Genomic DNA, 16,516 nt, shown 5'->3' with positions numbered 1-16,516 from the left:
TGATTCTTTAAAAACCTCAGGCTAGAAGACGGGTTACAAAAGTGTATCTTTCTCCGAGCCCTGTCAATATGCATAAATTACCTTTATGGTAAGTATTTATCTGAAACAAAGTGAGTGTTTATTTAAAAACAAATAATACTGTCTGTGTTTATATCTAAGACTGTCGTGCAATATATTCGTATTATTGTTTTGTTGGAGGGTCTCGGTGGTCTCGATAAATATAAATACATTAATTATAATAAATTATAAGATTTATATACCTATATTAACACGTTAGATCTGTTATTTACACTGTTAATACAATAATCTGTTAATACAATTCCAACTGGAAGAAATAACTTGAAATAAGTAATTAAACTTTGCATACGTCTAGCTTATACCAAAGAGAATAGAGTGTATAGTGTATACTGTCATGGTAAATTACCTGTTTGATGTTTGATTTACCTAAGAATAATAAATGAATTAGTGTTATTATTGCTAGAATAAATGGGAGAAGAAAATGAAATATGTAAAATCGTGTTAGTGTTGCATTATCAACAGCAAATCCACCCCAAATTCAATTTACTAAATATATTTCCTAAATATGGAATTGCTGATAATAAACACTACTCACAGTAAATTTATTGCCATCTTTCGACACAGGATAAAAGTTAAAAATGTAAAAAAAAGATATACTTACACCTTGTTATTTTTTTTGTTAATTTCATGGGTGTATCCTAAGCTTATATCAAGTAACTATCAAAGGCACCGATATTCTAATTAACTCCATTTCGGAGATAATCAATAGTTTATTTTTTTCTGATAAGGCCCCTACGAGCGTGTATATACTTGCTTAGGGCCTGTTGTTTACATTTTGATTAGTGTTTAGTATCAGTTCATACATTTGCTACTAAACTTAAGTACTATCTCGGACGATCGATGTTCGAAATGACATTGATATGTCACAGAATTGTTTGGTGTTTGGTTGAGATAAATGTAGGTAACTTTACAACTTTTTTTTTAAATTAACTATGCCATTTAGTTTTCATAAACGTACTTAACCATACTCCGAAGTTAACGGAATTCAATAAAAACACGGTGTTATAGATAGGTATATTTTTCCTTTTAATATTTTTAATTATTTTTAGAACGCCATATGACTTTGACCCACCTTTTTAGGGTTCCGTAGCCAAATGGCAAAAAACGGAACCCTTATAGATTCGTCATGTCTGTCTGTCTGTCCGTCTGTCTGTCCGTCCGTCACAGCCACTTTTCTCCGAAACTATAAGAACTATACTGTTGAAACTTGGTAAGTAAATGTATTCTGTGAACCGCATTAAGATTTTCACACAAAAATAGAATAAATAGAAATAAAAAACAATAAATTTTTGGGGTTCCCCATACTTCGAACTGAAACTCAAAATTTTTTTTTTCATCAAACCCATACGTGTGGGGTATCTTTGGATAGGTCTTCAAAAATGATATTGAGGTTTCTAATATCATTTTTTTCTAAACTGAATAGTTTGCGCGAGAGATACTTCCAAAGTGGTAAAATGTGTGTCCCCCCCCCTGTAACTTCTAAAATAAGAGAATGATAAAACTAAAAAAAATATATGATGTATAGCCTGACCAGTAATATATGATAATTGTCAAGAGGGCGCTGTTATTCTCATGTATAGGGTGACAATTCAGTGTAGTATGAAAAAATTAGTTCCAGTGAAATTCCGCAACATGGCGCACCCTCAATAGATCCTGGTTCACCTATACATTACCATGTAAACTTCCACCGAAAATTGGTTTGAACGAGATCTAGTGAGTAGTTTTTTTTTTATACATCTTAAATCGCCTAAATACGGAACCCTTCATGGGCGAGTCCGACTCGCACTTGGCCGCTTTTTTACCCCTGTGGCCACGTAGTCCGACTATTCTGTCCTACTAGTCGGACGACGTGGATTTATTTTTCCCGTTGGTTCGTCTATCGGACTGCATGGAATCGCAATTCCATGTCGCCCAAGTGATCGGTCTACCTGGTCTTTTTAATTCCTGTTAGATCGACTAATCGGCCTGCATGGATTCGCAATTCCGCTTAGTTCGAGTGATCGGTCTACCTGGCCTTTTTTTCCTGTTAGATCGATTAATCGGACTAGAAACTCTCACCATAAAGTCATTATAATAAATAAAAACAATTAACTTCATTTTTTACACGACTGCCCAAACAAAAAGAGTGTATTGTTTATTGTTATATATATCTAGCTTTATTTGACGTTCATAAGCGCATTGTAATTATGCCTACTTGAATAAACTATCTTTTATCTTTTTTTTATCTTTTTTTTAACTGAATAATTTAACATAACAAAACTACTTTTCTGTTTTAAAATAAAACTGTCCTTAACCGCACTAAAATGAATACTATCAACATTTAAAGAGCGAGCCTTTCCAACCCAATCGCTCTAAAAAGAAACCGACATCTATATCAAAAGCTGTAAGCATTGCATTTGTATCTAAAATAAAGTTGTCTACTAGCCCACCCTATCTCACCCCACACATCAAATTATAGTTACTCGAGATTGTGTTAATGACAATAACTCTCTATACCACTCTGTTCTCTTTGCTATGTGCTTTGGAGACGGTCAATTTTGTTAATTTACAATGTAGCAGACCCTTATGTAAGGTAAATTTGACCTATGTGTGACGTGTAATACATGAATTGTATACGGTAAAACCAACAATCAAAAAATGGGATCACCGAATATTTGGATTCTGATTATGATTACGGTGAATAAAAGTACTTATATTATATGTAAGTCAAAATAACGAGTTGCCAATCCACATTGTTCAGACTATACAGAACGGTTGCCATATCGTCGGGTGAGAATGAGAATACGTTTGTGCCGCCACTTACATTGGTTTGCAAGAGAGGGAAAAGTAGCAAAAAAAATATGTTTCGAAATGTTTTACATTTAAGAAATATTGAACTTATTTATCATTTAGGCACATATGTTTTCTATTTATAGTTCCATACCAATATTGTGAATATATAGTCTATTTTTTTATTCGGTAGACTAAAATGACATTTCATAGTATGAACATAAAATGTCATTTCATACTATGAAATGTCAGTTAAGTCTACCGAATAAAAAAAATAGACTATAGTGGTAATCATAAAATAAAAGGATTTTTATTATTACCATATTCGTTTTTTACGAGTAAATGTTAAACGTACAATGTATGATATGACACAAAAGTTGTGGATATGTCTCACTTTTGTGATAATTTTCTGTTAACAGAGTGTATAAATATCCTATAGTTAAATACGGATATAGCACAACATTTTTGAAAAATGATATTTTTCTAAACCGGTTAGTGTCAATGATAGAATATTTTTTGTTATTATAGAAATCATTAAATAACGGTTTCGCTCAAAATGGATATCGCACAAACGTATTATCACCCGGCGATATAAAAGAGAATAATAGCGCCCTCTTTACAATGATAATTTATTCCTGGTCAGGCTTTAATAGGGTTTCCTGTCATCTATAGGTAAATAACTATTGTAAAGTGTATTTTTCAAAAATTTTGACCCAGTCGTTTCGGAGATAAAGAGGGGCGGTAGTCATTTTTTGGCTATTTTCTTAAATAACTTCAAAGCTACGTGTTGAAAAAGTGAAGTTCTCAAAATGAGCTCTTTCATTTCATCTATAGGTTATACATGTACATAAATGCACGTGTCCTGACTGACTGACTGACTGACTGACTGATTCATCAACGCAGAGCCGAAACTACAAAAGCTAGAAAGTTGAAATTTCCACACTAGGTTGCATTTATAAAGTTTACTAGAGATAAGACGAAAAATTCAACCCCTAAGGGGGTTAAAACGGGGATGAAAGGTTGTATGGGGTACAAGTTTTATTTTAAGCTAGGAATTTGAAACTTCGTGAAAAGGTATATTATTACAAAACAAGAAAACTAATTTCAGCGTTTTTAAAATTCATCCCCCAACGTGGTGAAAAAAAGTTGAAATTTTGTATAGAGACCAAATATTTTTTTGAGTTTGGGACTTACAAGAAAAGTATTATAATTTCTGCGTTTTCAAAAATTCATTACCTAGAAGGGATAAAAAGGGGTTGAAAGTTTGATTCCATTACAAATTAATGCTTTGAAACTTCTTAGAAAGGCATAATAGCCGATTACAAAAAAAGTAATTGAGACGTGTTTTGGAATAATATGTCATTTTAGTATTAATACATACCTACTATCCCAACTTTTACAACTTTCGTTACTCAGGGTTAATTACGGAGGATTAATCCCAAATATGGTTTAAAATATTAGTATAATTACTTGTCATTATTCTGCAACACGGTGGCACAACTGGCGAGTCGTTGAACACAGCAACAACCCTTTTGTTTTTCAACGAAGTGGCTCATGGATGGATGCGTGGTGTTAGTGGTTTAAAAATCTCAGAGTGACTAACGGCGAGTTTCCCAGTAAATAGTTTCATTATCGTACACAGCTTTATTCATAAACGATTGTTTCTACTCTACTTCCTACAAATTTACAAGGTTTTAAAGCAATATATGACACGTTTGACGATAAATATTTTTTGAGGGTATGATTTCTCATATATCCTTCTCAGTTTCGTTACTTTTCGTTACGTAACGAAACTGGGCATAGGTTTAAAATGTACGCCTTAAGTTATCAGTTTTGTTACAAAAATTATCAGTTTCGTTTATTCTCAGTTTAGTTACGAAATCCGAAAGGTACCTACATATTTTCTGCAATTCACCCTTCTTTTACCGGTAACCGCAATCGGAAACGAAATCCTTTTCATTCCCGGGTGAATGAACGAAACCGGTTTGAAAAATAAAACAGTTTCCGAGCCCTGACTGAGAAAGAATAAAATGGTAAATTTTGCGAAAGGAAATATTGCGTCCAGTAAAATTCGATTTTTGGGAAATAATCGCTACTCTCATTTAGATGAAATCTACGTCTACCTACATCTTTGATTTAGTTGAAAATGATACCGAACTTAGAACCTAAATTTAAACAATGAGACGTGGCCGACGCTGATACAAATATCTATATTGTACTTCAATCTGAAGTAATTTAAAATTGAAACAAAGTTTTATGAAATTGAAACAAAGTTTTATGAAATTGAAACAAAGTTTTATGTTCAGTTTTATGGTTTTATTTTATTAATCTTAACACTGGACCTGGGACCTAACCAAATTATAGTAAATTAATTGTTCTAAAAGTATTATTATAAACTCACAAAATATCAAAACAAGATTGCATAATTGTAACTCCTCAAATATGCAGTAGGACCTAATATTCATACATCGGGGTTTTTGGTGCGGGAATGTTTTACACTAGCCAAATAACAGGTAAAAACTGTAAAAAACGATACTAATTCAACATTTCTAAGCACATTTGGACCTTACTACCTACGTTTAATTCATAGTTTGGTAATTATTTTACAATAAACAAAGTTATATATACACGAAATCATTCCCGCACCGAAAACCCCGATGTATGCTAATATTAAACATATCAGCCAACTTTGAGTGGACAGTAGATTAGTTAGGTTTTAAAGTTAAATTGTTTATCAGGCCATCTTTCCATGCTATTTTGGCGTATTATTTTTATAATTAAGTCATAGACTAGGAATCCTTTAGACTGAGTTTAGAGCAATTATTTCATGAAACCGATGCTGCCAAAAATACGGGGGTGCGGGGGGACGAGGTGAGCGAATCCCGTGCCGTGATTGGTCCGTTCAAAGACACGGACCAATCACGGCACGGGATTGACTCGAAGATGGAGTAAAACTACCGTATAAATGGCAGAGGGGGTAGCGTTACTATGCTCAGTCTAGAGGATGTCTTGTCTGTGAATTAAGTCGACAGATTGTTAACCACTAGTTACTTTTTTTAGGAACTCTTAAAGTTAGTGCATTTTGAATACTCCTACGTCGCTTCCTCCTGGCGTTGCCGCACGCAGCTCGCGCAGCCTCGCAGGCGGCGTGCGCAGCCTGTTTGGTCGCGGCACAGTCCGCGCATGCGCACTGCAGCTTGTGTTGTAAGTGAGATAACCTCGCTCGTGCTTCAGCAAGATTTCTAGACTTCTCCTGTAGACCAATTTTTGTCTTTTCTAGTACACAGTTAGCGGATTTTTCCACTTGGGCTGCTAGATTGACCGCTTGTATCATTAATTTGTGCTGTAGACAAACGATTATTATTGATTTCAATTATGATTGATTTGTTATTAAACAATAATATATTTTATTGAGTTAATTAACTTATTACCACCGCTGCCTATTATTGGGTCTGCGCCGGTCCGTCACCGTTAACGCAAACTCCTGATGATGCTCCTCGGTGCGTAGTGAAACATGTCGAGCGTTTCGACTTAAAATACGTGAGTGACCCGTTTTTAATATATTTAATATGTCTGTGTCTCACGGAAGTTTTGTTATTAAAAAACTTATTACCACAGGACATTAGTAAAGGCGCAAAGTTACAACAGTTTTTGATTAGGTTTGATATATTCTGTTATCTTTTATAGAGCACAATATAAACTGTAAGGGGAAATGACCACCCTATAACATAATCTTCTTGTATTTTGGGATGCAGTATCTTTAGGACTATGGAGTAAACTTAAAGCTGTAATAGAGTGCATTTCTTAAAATCAGGTCCGTTAAAAGATAAATGTTACTCGGCTAAATGTATTTTTCGTGGTAAAACGAATTCTTAAAGACTTATTTAACTATTTTGTTTGAAATCTATGAATATCCTGAATGATGGCGGTGCTACGGTGTGATCATTTCAATGAAATAGTTGGACTCTAGAGAGATAATTTTGAAATTCGAAGCTACCTAGTTCTACGAATTCGCTGTCTGCACCCGACCAGAGCACGGTAACTATAGTTGTGACCAAAGAGATGTACTGAGACGAGCCAAGACTTTAGAGTGTGCGCTCCCACATTGCCCCCAATGGGGTTTTCTTAAGGGGCCCACTGATTAACAGTCCGCCGGACGGTATCGACCTGTCAGTTAGAACAAAATTTTGACAGTTCCGAACAACTGACCCGATTCCGTCCGGCGGACTGTTAATCAGTGGGCTCCTTTTAGTCGAGGTTACCTGAGCATTAGCCTGCTGAGCGAGCTGGCAAGCGGCGGCCACGGTGCCCTGTTGCTGGTGCACGGCCTGCAGGTTCTGCGCCACCACGGCCTCCGTCTCCCGCACCTCCTGCTGCAACTGCTCAACAACTGCCTGCTTGCCCGCGAGCGCGGCCTCCGCCGCTTTCGCCGCTTGTAGAGCCTTTTCCGCCAGTTGAGTTTTCACCTGGAATGAAACTTATATTTTTAATTTGAACAACTCAAACGGCGTCATAGTTCTTGGAATAATGGAAGTTTCTTAGCGTTTATAACTATTTACATACAGCATCCTTGTGGTCGTAAGGCGTGCCACGTTCCTGGCTGACTAATTTTAAGATAGAAAATAAGATTTAATTTTCACACTAATTATTTCTAGGAAAGTGTCTCCTGTGATGTTGCTTATGTCCATGGGCGACGATGACCGCTTCCCATCAGGCGGCTCGTCTGCTCGTTTGCTGACTATCACATAAAAAAAAAGTCTCACTGACCATGTGCGCAGCCTGCGCGCCCGCAGCGTTTTGAGCCGCTTGCGCAGCCTTCGCTTCGGCCGCCGCTTTCTGTGCTATGCTGGACGCGCACTTGGACTTGGCGCAGTCACGTCCTGACTTCTCATGCGGGCGTTCTTGACTGGATACCTTTGTCAAAAACAAAAAGAAAAAAAGACTTAAGCGTACGAGGAAATAATTCGTCGACATTTACGAACTTTTACGCTAATGTTGATTTTAGGCTGTTTCCACGACTTCATTTAATAAAAGCACTACATGTAACATAATTATAAACTGGCCTCGCGTCGCTCGGCCCTTTATATCACGCTTGGCAGATATTGCCTATTATGCGGCTTCTGTAGTTGTTCACGCCACCACTGCGTGACGACAAGACCGGAGGACGATTCCGGGCTGCGGGGCGCGGGCGGCGGGCACCGGCGCCGGAGCGGCGCGGCCGCTGTCTCCCCACTCACACTCCACGAACGACCGGCATGACACCATGTCGCGTCCGCGCATCAAGCGCCTCTATTTTTACATTTTTTATTAATATACTTCATTTACTGTGTACAGGGTTGTTTTGTTTGCTGCCATCAGCCCCAATCCTGCACAAGTTGGCGACCGTGACAGGACACGGCCAGCAAGCAATGGCCAGTGAAGTCCACAAGAAAGAATAAAGAAGCCATCCCAGTGCCTGCACTATCACGCACTCGTCGGGCGAGGCCAACTTGTGCAGGATTGGGGCTGATGGCAATGATGATAATGAAACTTGCTAATATTGGGAATAGTCTCGTTTCCATTGATCAGCGAGTCGAACGTATCCCGAAATTCGAGCCATTTTGTATAATTCCCATCAAAAGTGGGCAATTTTATCGTCGGGAGACGTAGCTGGCCAGAGTGACCAGCGCAATGATGATTAGAACTACTTCCAGTTGAAAGCCTCCTGCTGGGGCTTTCGACTCGCTTCTCATGGCTGGAGACCATTTCCTCAGCGCTGGAAATGACCGAGTAAAACTGATTTTCTATTTCTGTTTTTTCTTATTAACCCATTCTGCACCAAACTTACAATTTATTTGCGTATTTTGCTTTCCCTGTTATTGCATCCGCAACAATCATAGCACATCGCTTTAGCCCACGCACCGAACATTCCAGGTGGTTGTGGAGCGGCGCTCAGCTACTTCGTTGCCGCGGGCTTGTTGCTAAGCGCTCGGCGGTCAGCGCGCCGGCTACAGCGCCACGTGTCCGCGCAACAGCGCACTCGCTTATCTACTTGCTTCGCCTCGCTGGAATTTGGTTTGCTTGCACATTTTAACCCTTCTCTTCATTTATTTATTGGTGTGCATTGATTCAGTGAATATAAATAAAATGTCGGACACTGATAGCAAGGATAGCGGGGAAATGGACGAAGTGAAACTGAAAATGTTAGTTCGAAAACGCGGTACTATTAAATCGCGGATTACTAAATTTAAGGAATTTCTTACTCCGTATGAACAAATTAGTAAGGAAGAGTTGACCACTAAGAATATAAGCGATATTAATTTAAGACTAACAAAGGTCAACGAACTCTTTCAAGAATTTGAATCTGTTCAGACGAGGATAGAATCTAAAGACAGTGAAGCTAATTTAGATAAACGTTTGCAAGAAAGATTTGAAATAGAAAATCAGTTTTACTCGGTCATTTCCAGCGCTGAGGAAATGGTCTCCAGCCATGAGAAGCGAGTCGAAAGCCCCAGCAGGAGGCTTTCAACTGGAAGTAGTTCTAATCATCATTGCGCTGGTCACTCTGGCCAGCTACGTCTCCCGACGATAAAATTGCCCACTTTTGATGGGAATTATACAAAATGGCTCGAATTTCGGGATACGTTCGACTCGCTGATCAATGGAAACGAGACTATTCCCAATATTAGCAAGTTTCATTATCTCAGATCCTCCCTAGAGGGCGGTGCTGCAGTCACAATAAAATCGATTGAGTTTACGGCCGATAATTATCAAGTAGCGTGGGACCTACTTTGTAATAGATACAATAACAAGAACGTGCTGATAAATAATCATCTCAAATCATTTTTCACACTTGACTCTCTTAACAAAGAATCTCATAAGTCACTAAGATTTATTGTAGACCACGTTTCAAAAAATTTGAGAGCCTTGAATACGCTTGGGGAGCGCACAGAGATGTGGGATACTCTTATAATATACATAGTTGTTCAAAAATTAGACAGCGTGACTAGCATTAAGTGGGAAGAGTACAAAGCCACCCTTGCGGAGTCTCCACGTCTTGAAGACTTTTATCAGTTTCTAAGAAATCGTGCCGACGTATTGGAGACTGTGCAAGGAGGCAGCGCCAAGAGCGCTCAGACAAATAATAATCAAAATAAAAATGATAAATTTAATCAAACAAGATATGGAAAGTATAATAATTACAACAAAGAGCATAGTCAGGTTAAGTCCTTCTTTTCATCAGCGTCAAACAACAGATCATGTGTCATGTGTAATCAGAATCATAGATTGTTTGAATGTAAAATGTTTGCAGAGATGTCACCTGAGGTGAGGGAAGTTGAGATCACCAAGCGAAGGTTATGCCTCAACTGCCTTCGCCCCGGCCATCGAACACAGACCTGTCGTCTTAGCTCCTGCAGGGCCTGTAATCAGAAGCATAATAGTTTATTATGTAGAAAAAATAATAATCAAAATAATAAAAATGAGTCTTACCATGAAAACAAGAACATCAGCTGCGACAAACCTGGTCCTAGTAGTGAAGGGCCAAATAATCATAACTCAGCTACTGCTGGCACTTCGGTAACGTCACTTTCAACATCCATTGACGATAGCGAGGTTCTTCTGGGCACCGCGATCGTTGAAGTCACTGATGATCATGGTAATACTCACCTTGCACGAGCTATGATTGACTGTGGTAGCCAAAGAGGTTTCATAACTGAAGACCTGAAAAGGAAACTAAATATTAAAAGCAACAATTCAAAAAGACAAGTAACTATGCTCAATAATATAACATCAAGTGCCTCTGATTGCTGCACAATTACAATTAAATCTAGATTTAATTCATATACTGTTGACGTAACTTGTCTAATTACTCAAGCGGTCTCTGACAATGTACCCAATGTGGATCTGAATCTAGAAGAATTGAACTTACCTAACAATATTCGCTTGGCGGATCCTCTGTTCTATAAAAGTGACAAAGTTGATATTTTAATCGGGGCCGACATAATGTGGAATATTGTTAAGGCTGGGTATCAAAAGACATTAGGCGAAAACGGACCTACGCTAGTTTACTCAAAGTTAGGTTGGTTGGTAGCGGGACCCATGTGCCCTGCCACACCTATTTTGCCGCAAGGTAAAGTATTGTGTAATTTTAGCCAAGAGATCAAGGATTCACTTTCCAAGTTCTGGGAGTTGGAAACATTTACCACACCCACTAAGTTATGTTCCACTGATGATCAAATATGTGAAGAATTGTTTGTAAAAAACACAATCCGGTTAGACTCCGGTCGATTTCAAGTTTCAATGCCATTGAAAGAGTCCCCAGAGGTCCTGGGAGGCTCATTTGCTTTAGCTAAAAGATGTTTTTTCAATTTAGAACGGCGCTTTCGAAAGCAGCCTACTGTAAAACAAATGTATACTGAATTTATTCAAGAATATGCAACACTGGGCCACTTGACTGAAATAGAAAGGCCACCAAATGGCAATTATCTCCCCCACCACCCTGTGTTACGGGAAAAAAGCGAAACTACCAAATTACGTACAGTTTTCAATGGATCAGCTCGCACCACATCAGGTAAATCATTGAATGACATTCAGTACGTGGGCCCAGTGGTGCAAAATGACCTATTGTCTATTTTGCTGAGATTTCGTCAACATAAGTTTGCTCTTACTGGCGACATAGCCAAAATGTATCGTCAGATCTCATTGGACGAATCTCAACGTCATTTACAGTTGATATTATGGAGAGATAACGAATCTCAACCATTGAGAACACTGCAACTCAACACTGTCACGTATGGCACGGCATCAGCATCCTTTTTAGCCTTCAGATGTTTAGTTCAGCTTTCAAAGGAATGCACAGATCCTAAAATTGCAAATGTAATTAAAAATGACTTTTATTGCGATGACCTCATTACTGGCAGTGATGATTTGACTGAATTAAAACGCATACGCGATTCAGTGGTTGACAAGTTAGCCGAAGCTTGTCTCCCGCTGAGAAAATTTCGAACAAATGTACCATGTATATTTGCGAACGACCCCACTTCAACCACTTGTGATGAAAAGAATTTATCGCAAGCAAATGACCAATATTCAAATTTACAAAACCAATCATCAGTGCTTGGGTTGAATTGGTGTCCTTCACAAGATAATTTCAAGTTTTTAGTTGATTTCGATAATGAGCCCGTGTCCACGAAGAGAAATATTCTGTCAGCTACTTGCAAGATATTTGATCCACTTGGCTTGCTAAGCCCTTGCACAATAGTACCTAAAATGTTGCTGCAGAAACTTTGGCTTTCTGGACTCGGGTGGGATGATCCGGTGCCTTGCGATATGAACAAAGAGTGGAATAATTTCATATCCAATATACATCAAATTGCAGACATAAGGATTCCACGCTTTGTCATGCAAGACTCACCGGCATCGATACAACTTCATTGCTTTGCGGATGCATCCCAGAATGCATTCGCAACTTGCATTTATATACGTTGTGTGGACTCGAAGGGCAATGTTTCAGTAAAGTTGCTCTGTGCTAAAGCCCGGGTCACACCGATAGTAAAAAAATCGACCATTCCGAGGCTCGAATTGGCTGCTGCTTTGCTTGGAGCTCAATTGAGCGCGAAGGTATGTCAGTCACTCACATGCAGTTTTCACAAAAAATACTTTTGGAGTGATAGTACTATTGTATTAGGTTGGGTCAAGAATGTGAATCCAAGCAATCTAAAACAGTTCGTTTACAATAGAGTGAATGAAATACACGAGCTGACTGACAAATCTTCGTGGAATCATGTACCTACGGATATGAATCCGGCAGATATTGCCTCGCGAGGCATCAGCCCGAGCCAGTTGCAAAATGCTAATATGTGGTTCGAAGGTCCTTCATTCTTGATGAAACCCGAGAATGAGTGGCCTAGCACTAAAATAAGCAGCGTCGAGCTGCCAGAATTAAAGGTTTATACTTGCTTAGTCTCAAAGCAGCCGTCATTCGACTTTGATCGGTTTTCCAAGTTCCACCGAATGATTCGCGTGGTAGGATACATTTTAAGGTTTATTTTTAACTGTAGACAAGCAATAAATGTACGTCAAAGCGGCTTTTTATCGAGTGACGAATTAAATAAGTCTACTCGAACTCTCATCAAGGTCAGCCAAAGGGATTCATTCGCAGACGACCTCCAGTGCCTCAAGCAAGGTCGGCCTGTACATCGTAAGTCCAAAATGTTAGCCTTCAATCCCTTCTTGGATGAGCATGACCTGATTAGAGTTGGAGGACGTATACAAGGATCGATTTGTGAATATTCTAAAAAGCACCCAATATTGTTGTGTTCAAAACACCCTTTTACTAAACTTTTATTTAGAAAGGAGCATGAGAGCCACATGCACTGTGGTCCTCAATTGTTATTAAATATTGTCAGAGACCAATATTGGCCTATAGGGGGAAGAAATCTTGCGCGTAGCACTTTTAGAAAATGTATAGTGTGCGTGCGTATTCAAGGCAACTCAATCCAGCCCATGATGGGTAACTTGCCTCCTCCTCGAGTTACACTAACTTACGCGTTTACAGTAACGGGTATGGATTTTGCAGGTCCCTTCTTAATTGCAAATCGTCAAGGCAGGGGCTGCAAGTTATCCAAATGTTGGTTATGTCTGTTTGTATGTCTCAGTACCAAGGCTGTTCACTTGGAAGTAGTGAGCAGTCTGAGTACTGAAGCCTTTCTCATGACTTTCCGTCGATTTATATCACGCCGCGGCAGGCCTCATGACCTTTATTGTGATAATGGCACCAACTTCGTGGGAGCCTGTAACGAGTTGGGTAAAATGTTGCGAGCAAGCCAAAAGGCCATGACTGAGGCCGCCCATGATAAGGGCATCAAATTTCACTTCAGTCCGGCGTATTCACCTCACTTTGGAGGTATCTTTGAAGCAGGGATAAAATCGGCAAAGTCACTATTAAAACGTGTAATTGGTAATTCTAGTCTGACGTTCGAAGGGTTAACGACACTATTCACTCAAATTGAAAGTATCCTAAATTCTCGGCCGTTGACCCCTCTGACGTCAGATCCCTCTGATCTGTCTCCTCTGACTCCAGGGCACTTCCTGATAGGGCGTCCACTCACCGCCTTACCAGAGACACCTGTTACTACCAATTGTCCGAACAGATATCAAAGAATAGAACAGATGAGACAACACTTTTGGACCCGCTTCCACGATGAGTATCTGAGCGAGCTACAGCTGCGGACCAAATGGAGGGAGAAGCAGAACGAGCTGAAGGAGGGTGATCTCGTCGTAATTAAAGATGACAACGTCCCACCGATGCGGTGGCGCTTGGGACGAGTGCACCAACTGTATAAAGGCCAGGACGGCATCACCAGAGTGGCGGAGTTTAAAACTGCCAGAGGCATGGTGAAGAGGGCAGTAAACCGAGTCTGCCTCCTGCCAGTCCGAGATAGCGAAATGGATGATTCTCTTGCAAGCCAGGGCTTCCAAGGCGGGGACCCTGTTCACGCCACCACTGCGTGACGACAAGACCGGAGGACGATTCCGGGCTGCGGGGCGCGGGCGGCGGGCACCGGCGCCGGAGCGGCGCGGCCGCTGTCTCCCCACTCACACTCCACGAACGACCGGCATGACACCATGTCGCGTCCGCGCATCAAGCGCCTCTATTTTTACATTTTTTATTAATATACTTCATTTACTGTGTACAGGGTTGTTTTGTTTGCTGCCATCAGCCCCAATCCTGCACAGTAGTAATGTGCTATAAATGCTGCACCAGGTGATCTTTCTCTAATCTAGGTACTCTAGGACCTAGAGACAATAAAAATAAAGAACATGCGTTTATGGATCGGGCCTTAGAGAAAATTATAGTTACTCGACTGACAAGATCTGATGTTTTAAATATAAGATGGTTTGGTTTTTAATTAAAATAAAGCTTTTATCCCTAACCGTTATTTTATTTCAACAGTCAATTAATACTCATTGAGACAATTCTAACAACTAAAACACAATGAAGCTGCGATGTTTTATCACAGAGTTCCTATGGTATCTATGATAAAACATCGCAGGTCATGCTCACAGTTCATATCAGGTCTCGATCATAAGATCAGCTCGATGGTACCACAAAATTGCATTGTCATCAAACTTACATAAATATGTGAAGTTTCAGTTTAATCAAATAATGGCATTTACACTTAGCTTGCAAAAATCGATTAGGTACATACAGACAACGGGAAAGGTGAAACTGAATAAAATGTTGTACAATAAGTAGACCGCTAATACCACGGAAGACCAGCGTCAAGGTACTCATAAGATACCTTGACACCAAGCTGAGTGGAAATCTTTTCAGTGACGTTTTAAACCGTTTTTGTGACATGATTTTATAAAATATTGTTGTATAAGCGTCCTGAATACATTTTATTCTATTCTATTCTATAATAAGAATAGTACGCTTGTGTATTGTTTTGGTGCTTATTTTTATGTCTGTCCACTATACAAGGTTCAGGACGGATCAAATGATGCCACAATATAGAGGATTTAAGAGGTACCGATTTGACCCATATATATTGTATGTTAAGCGAAAATTAATAGTTTCGTAGAAATCATAGAAATTCCCCTCAATATATAGCATAACAACCATCAGAACAGTAGTTAACTTTGGTTAGATTCTGGTACAGTCGCCATCAGATATATAATATCTGAACACGCCTCTATTGTCAAGGCGTTAGAGTGGGTGTTCAGATATTTTTGAGCACCTCGACAGCTCCGATACTGATGGCGACTGTACTAGCTAGATCGACATTCATGTTTTTTGAAACAATCAAGTTATAAAAGTTAGGTTAGCACGGCTCAGAATTGACACAAAATTTATGATTTTTCCGAAACCGTTGCTTAATGACCGCTAGGTAGGGTTGCCATACGTCCCGTATATACGGGACTGTCACCGTATTTAAGTATCACGTAAGTATTTTTAGTGGTCCCGTTTTTGTCCGTATTTTGTCGACCAGTATGGCCTAGTGGGTAGTGACCCTGCCTATGAAGAGTATGAAACCGCAGCAGAAACCAGATGCACCCCCCCCCCCCCTCGGTGGCCCGCGCGAAAGTTTCTGAGGCGCAATATGGCCCTAGAATACCACTGTCCCTTATCAGTTCCGACTAATTATGGCAACCCTACCTCTAGGTGAATGAGTCACAACTTCATCCAGCAATTAGATCCTAAAAATGAGTATTAAGCTAACGTAGTAGTACCTGACTCGGTAGACGCTGTTGTAGTACTTTATCTTGCGGCAATGTCCATACTGAAGTCGCCAAAAGTACAATAAAAAACAATCTCATTATAAGCACATAAATTAAATGACACTAAATGCAAATTAAACGAAAAAATAAAGATTTTTCTGTAGAAATATTTTGTCCTCAGTGACGGAAACAAATCACAATCTACTGTCATTTGACATATTTGTCAACTTTATGGCAGCTGCAAGAGAACTAGGCTCTATCAGCCACTCTTCTTTTAGGCGAATTAGACTCTCGCGCGAGCCACGAGACGAGCCGCGAGCCGCGCCACGAGACGCGAGTGTAAGCGGTGGTCTCGCGGCTCGTCTCGTGGCTCGCAAGCTCGTCGAGCTAATATAATTTAAACTATAAGGTTTATAACCGAATGACAAGCCGAACGCAAGTGTAAGCGGTGGACTCGCGTCTCGTG

General features: G+C 39.6%; 1 protein-coding gene across 1 annotated transcript; it reads right to left on the bottom strand.

Annotated features, from left to right (window-relative positions):
• Positions 1–5,883: 5,883 nt before the first annotated feature.
• LOC134653147 (uncharacterized) lies at positions 5,884–16,240 on the bottom strand. Its single transcript, XM_063508480.1, has 4 exons — positions 16,063–16,240; positions 7,615–7,761; positions 7,110–7,313; positions 5,884–6,190 (listed from the first exon to the last, which is right to left on the bottom strand). The coding sequence occupies exons 1-4, from the start codon at positions 16,147–16,149 to the stop codon at positions 5,891–5,893; spliced, it is 738 nt and encodes a 245-aa protein (XP_063364550.1). The 5' UTR covers positions 16,150–16,240; the 3' UTR covers positions 5,884–5,890.
• Positions 16,241–16,516: the final 276 nt, after the last annotated feature.

This window comes from Cydia amplana, chromosome 1 (genome assembly GCF_948474715.1).
Source record: "Cydia amplana chromosome 1, ilCydAmpl1.1, whole genome shotgun sequence".
NCBI lineage: Eukaryota > Metazoa > Arthropoda > Insecta > Lepidoptera > Tortricidae > Cydia > Cydia amplana.
This window is presented reverse-complemented; position numbering and strand designations above follow the sequence as displayed.

What these genes read in the sequence shown, in the direction of transcription:
- LOC134653147 (XM_063508480.1), bottom strand. Translation starts at nt 16,149, where the DNA reads ATGAGATTGTTTTTTATTGTACTTTTGGCGACTTCAGTATGGACATTG. An exon ending in GCGCGCAGGCTGCGCACATG is followed by an intron (nt 7,314 to 7,614) that starts GTCAGTGAGACT and finishes GTTTCATTCCAG; the next exon opens with GTGAAAACTCAACTGGCGGA. An exon ending in CTCAGCAGGCTAATGCTCAG is followed by an intron (nt 6,191 to 7,109) that starts GTAACCTCGACT and finishes GTTTGTCTACAG; the next exon opens with CACAAATTAATGATACAAGC.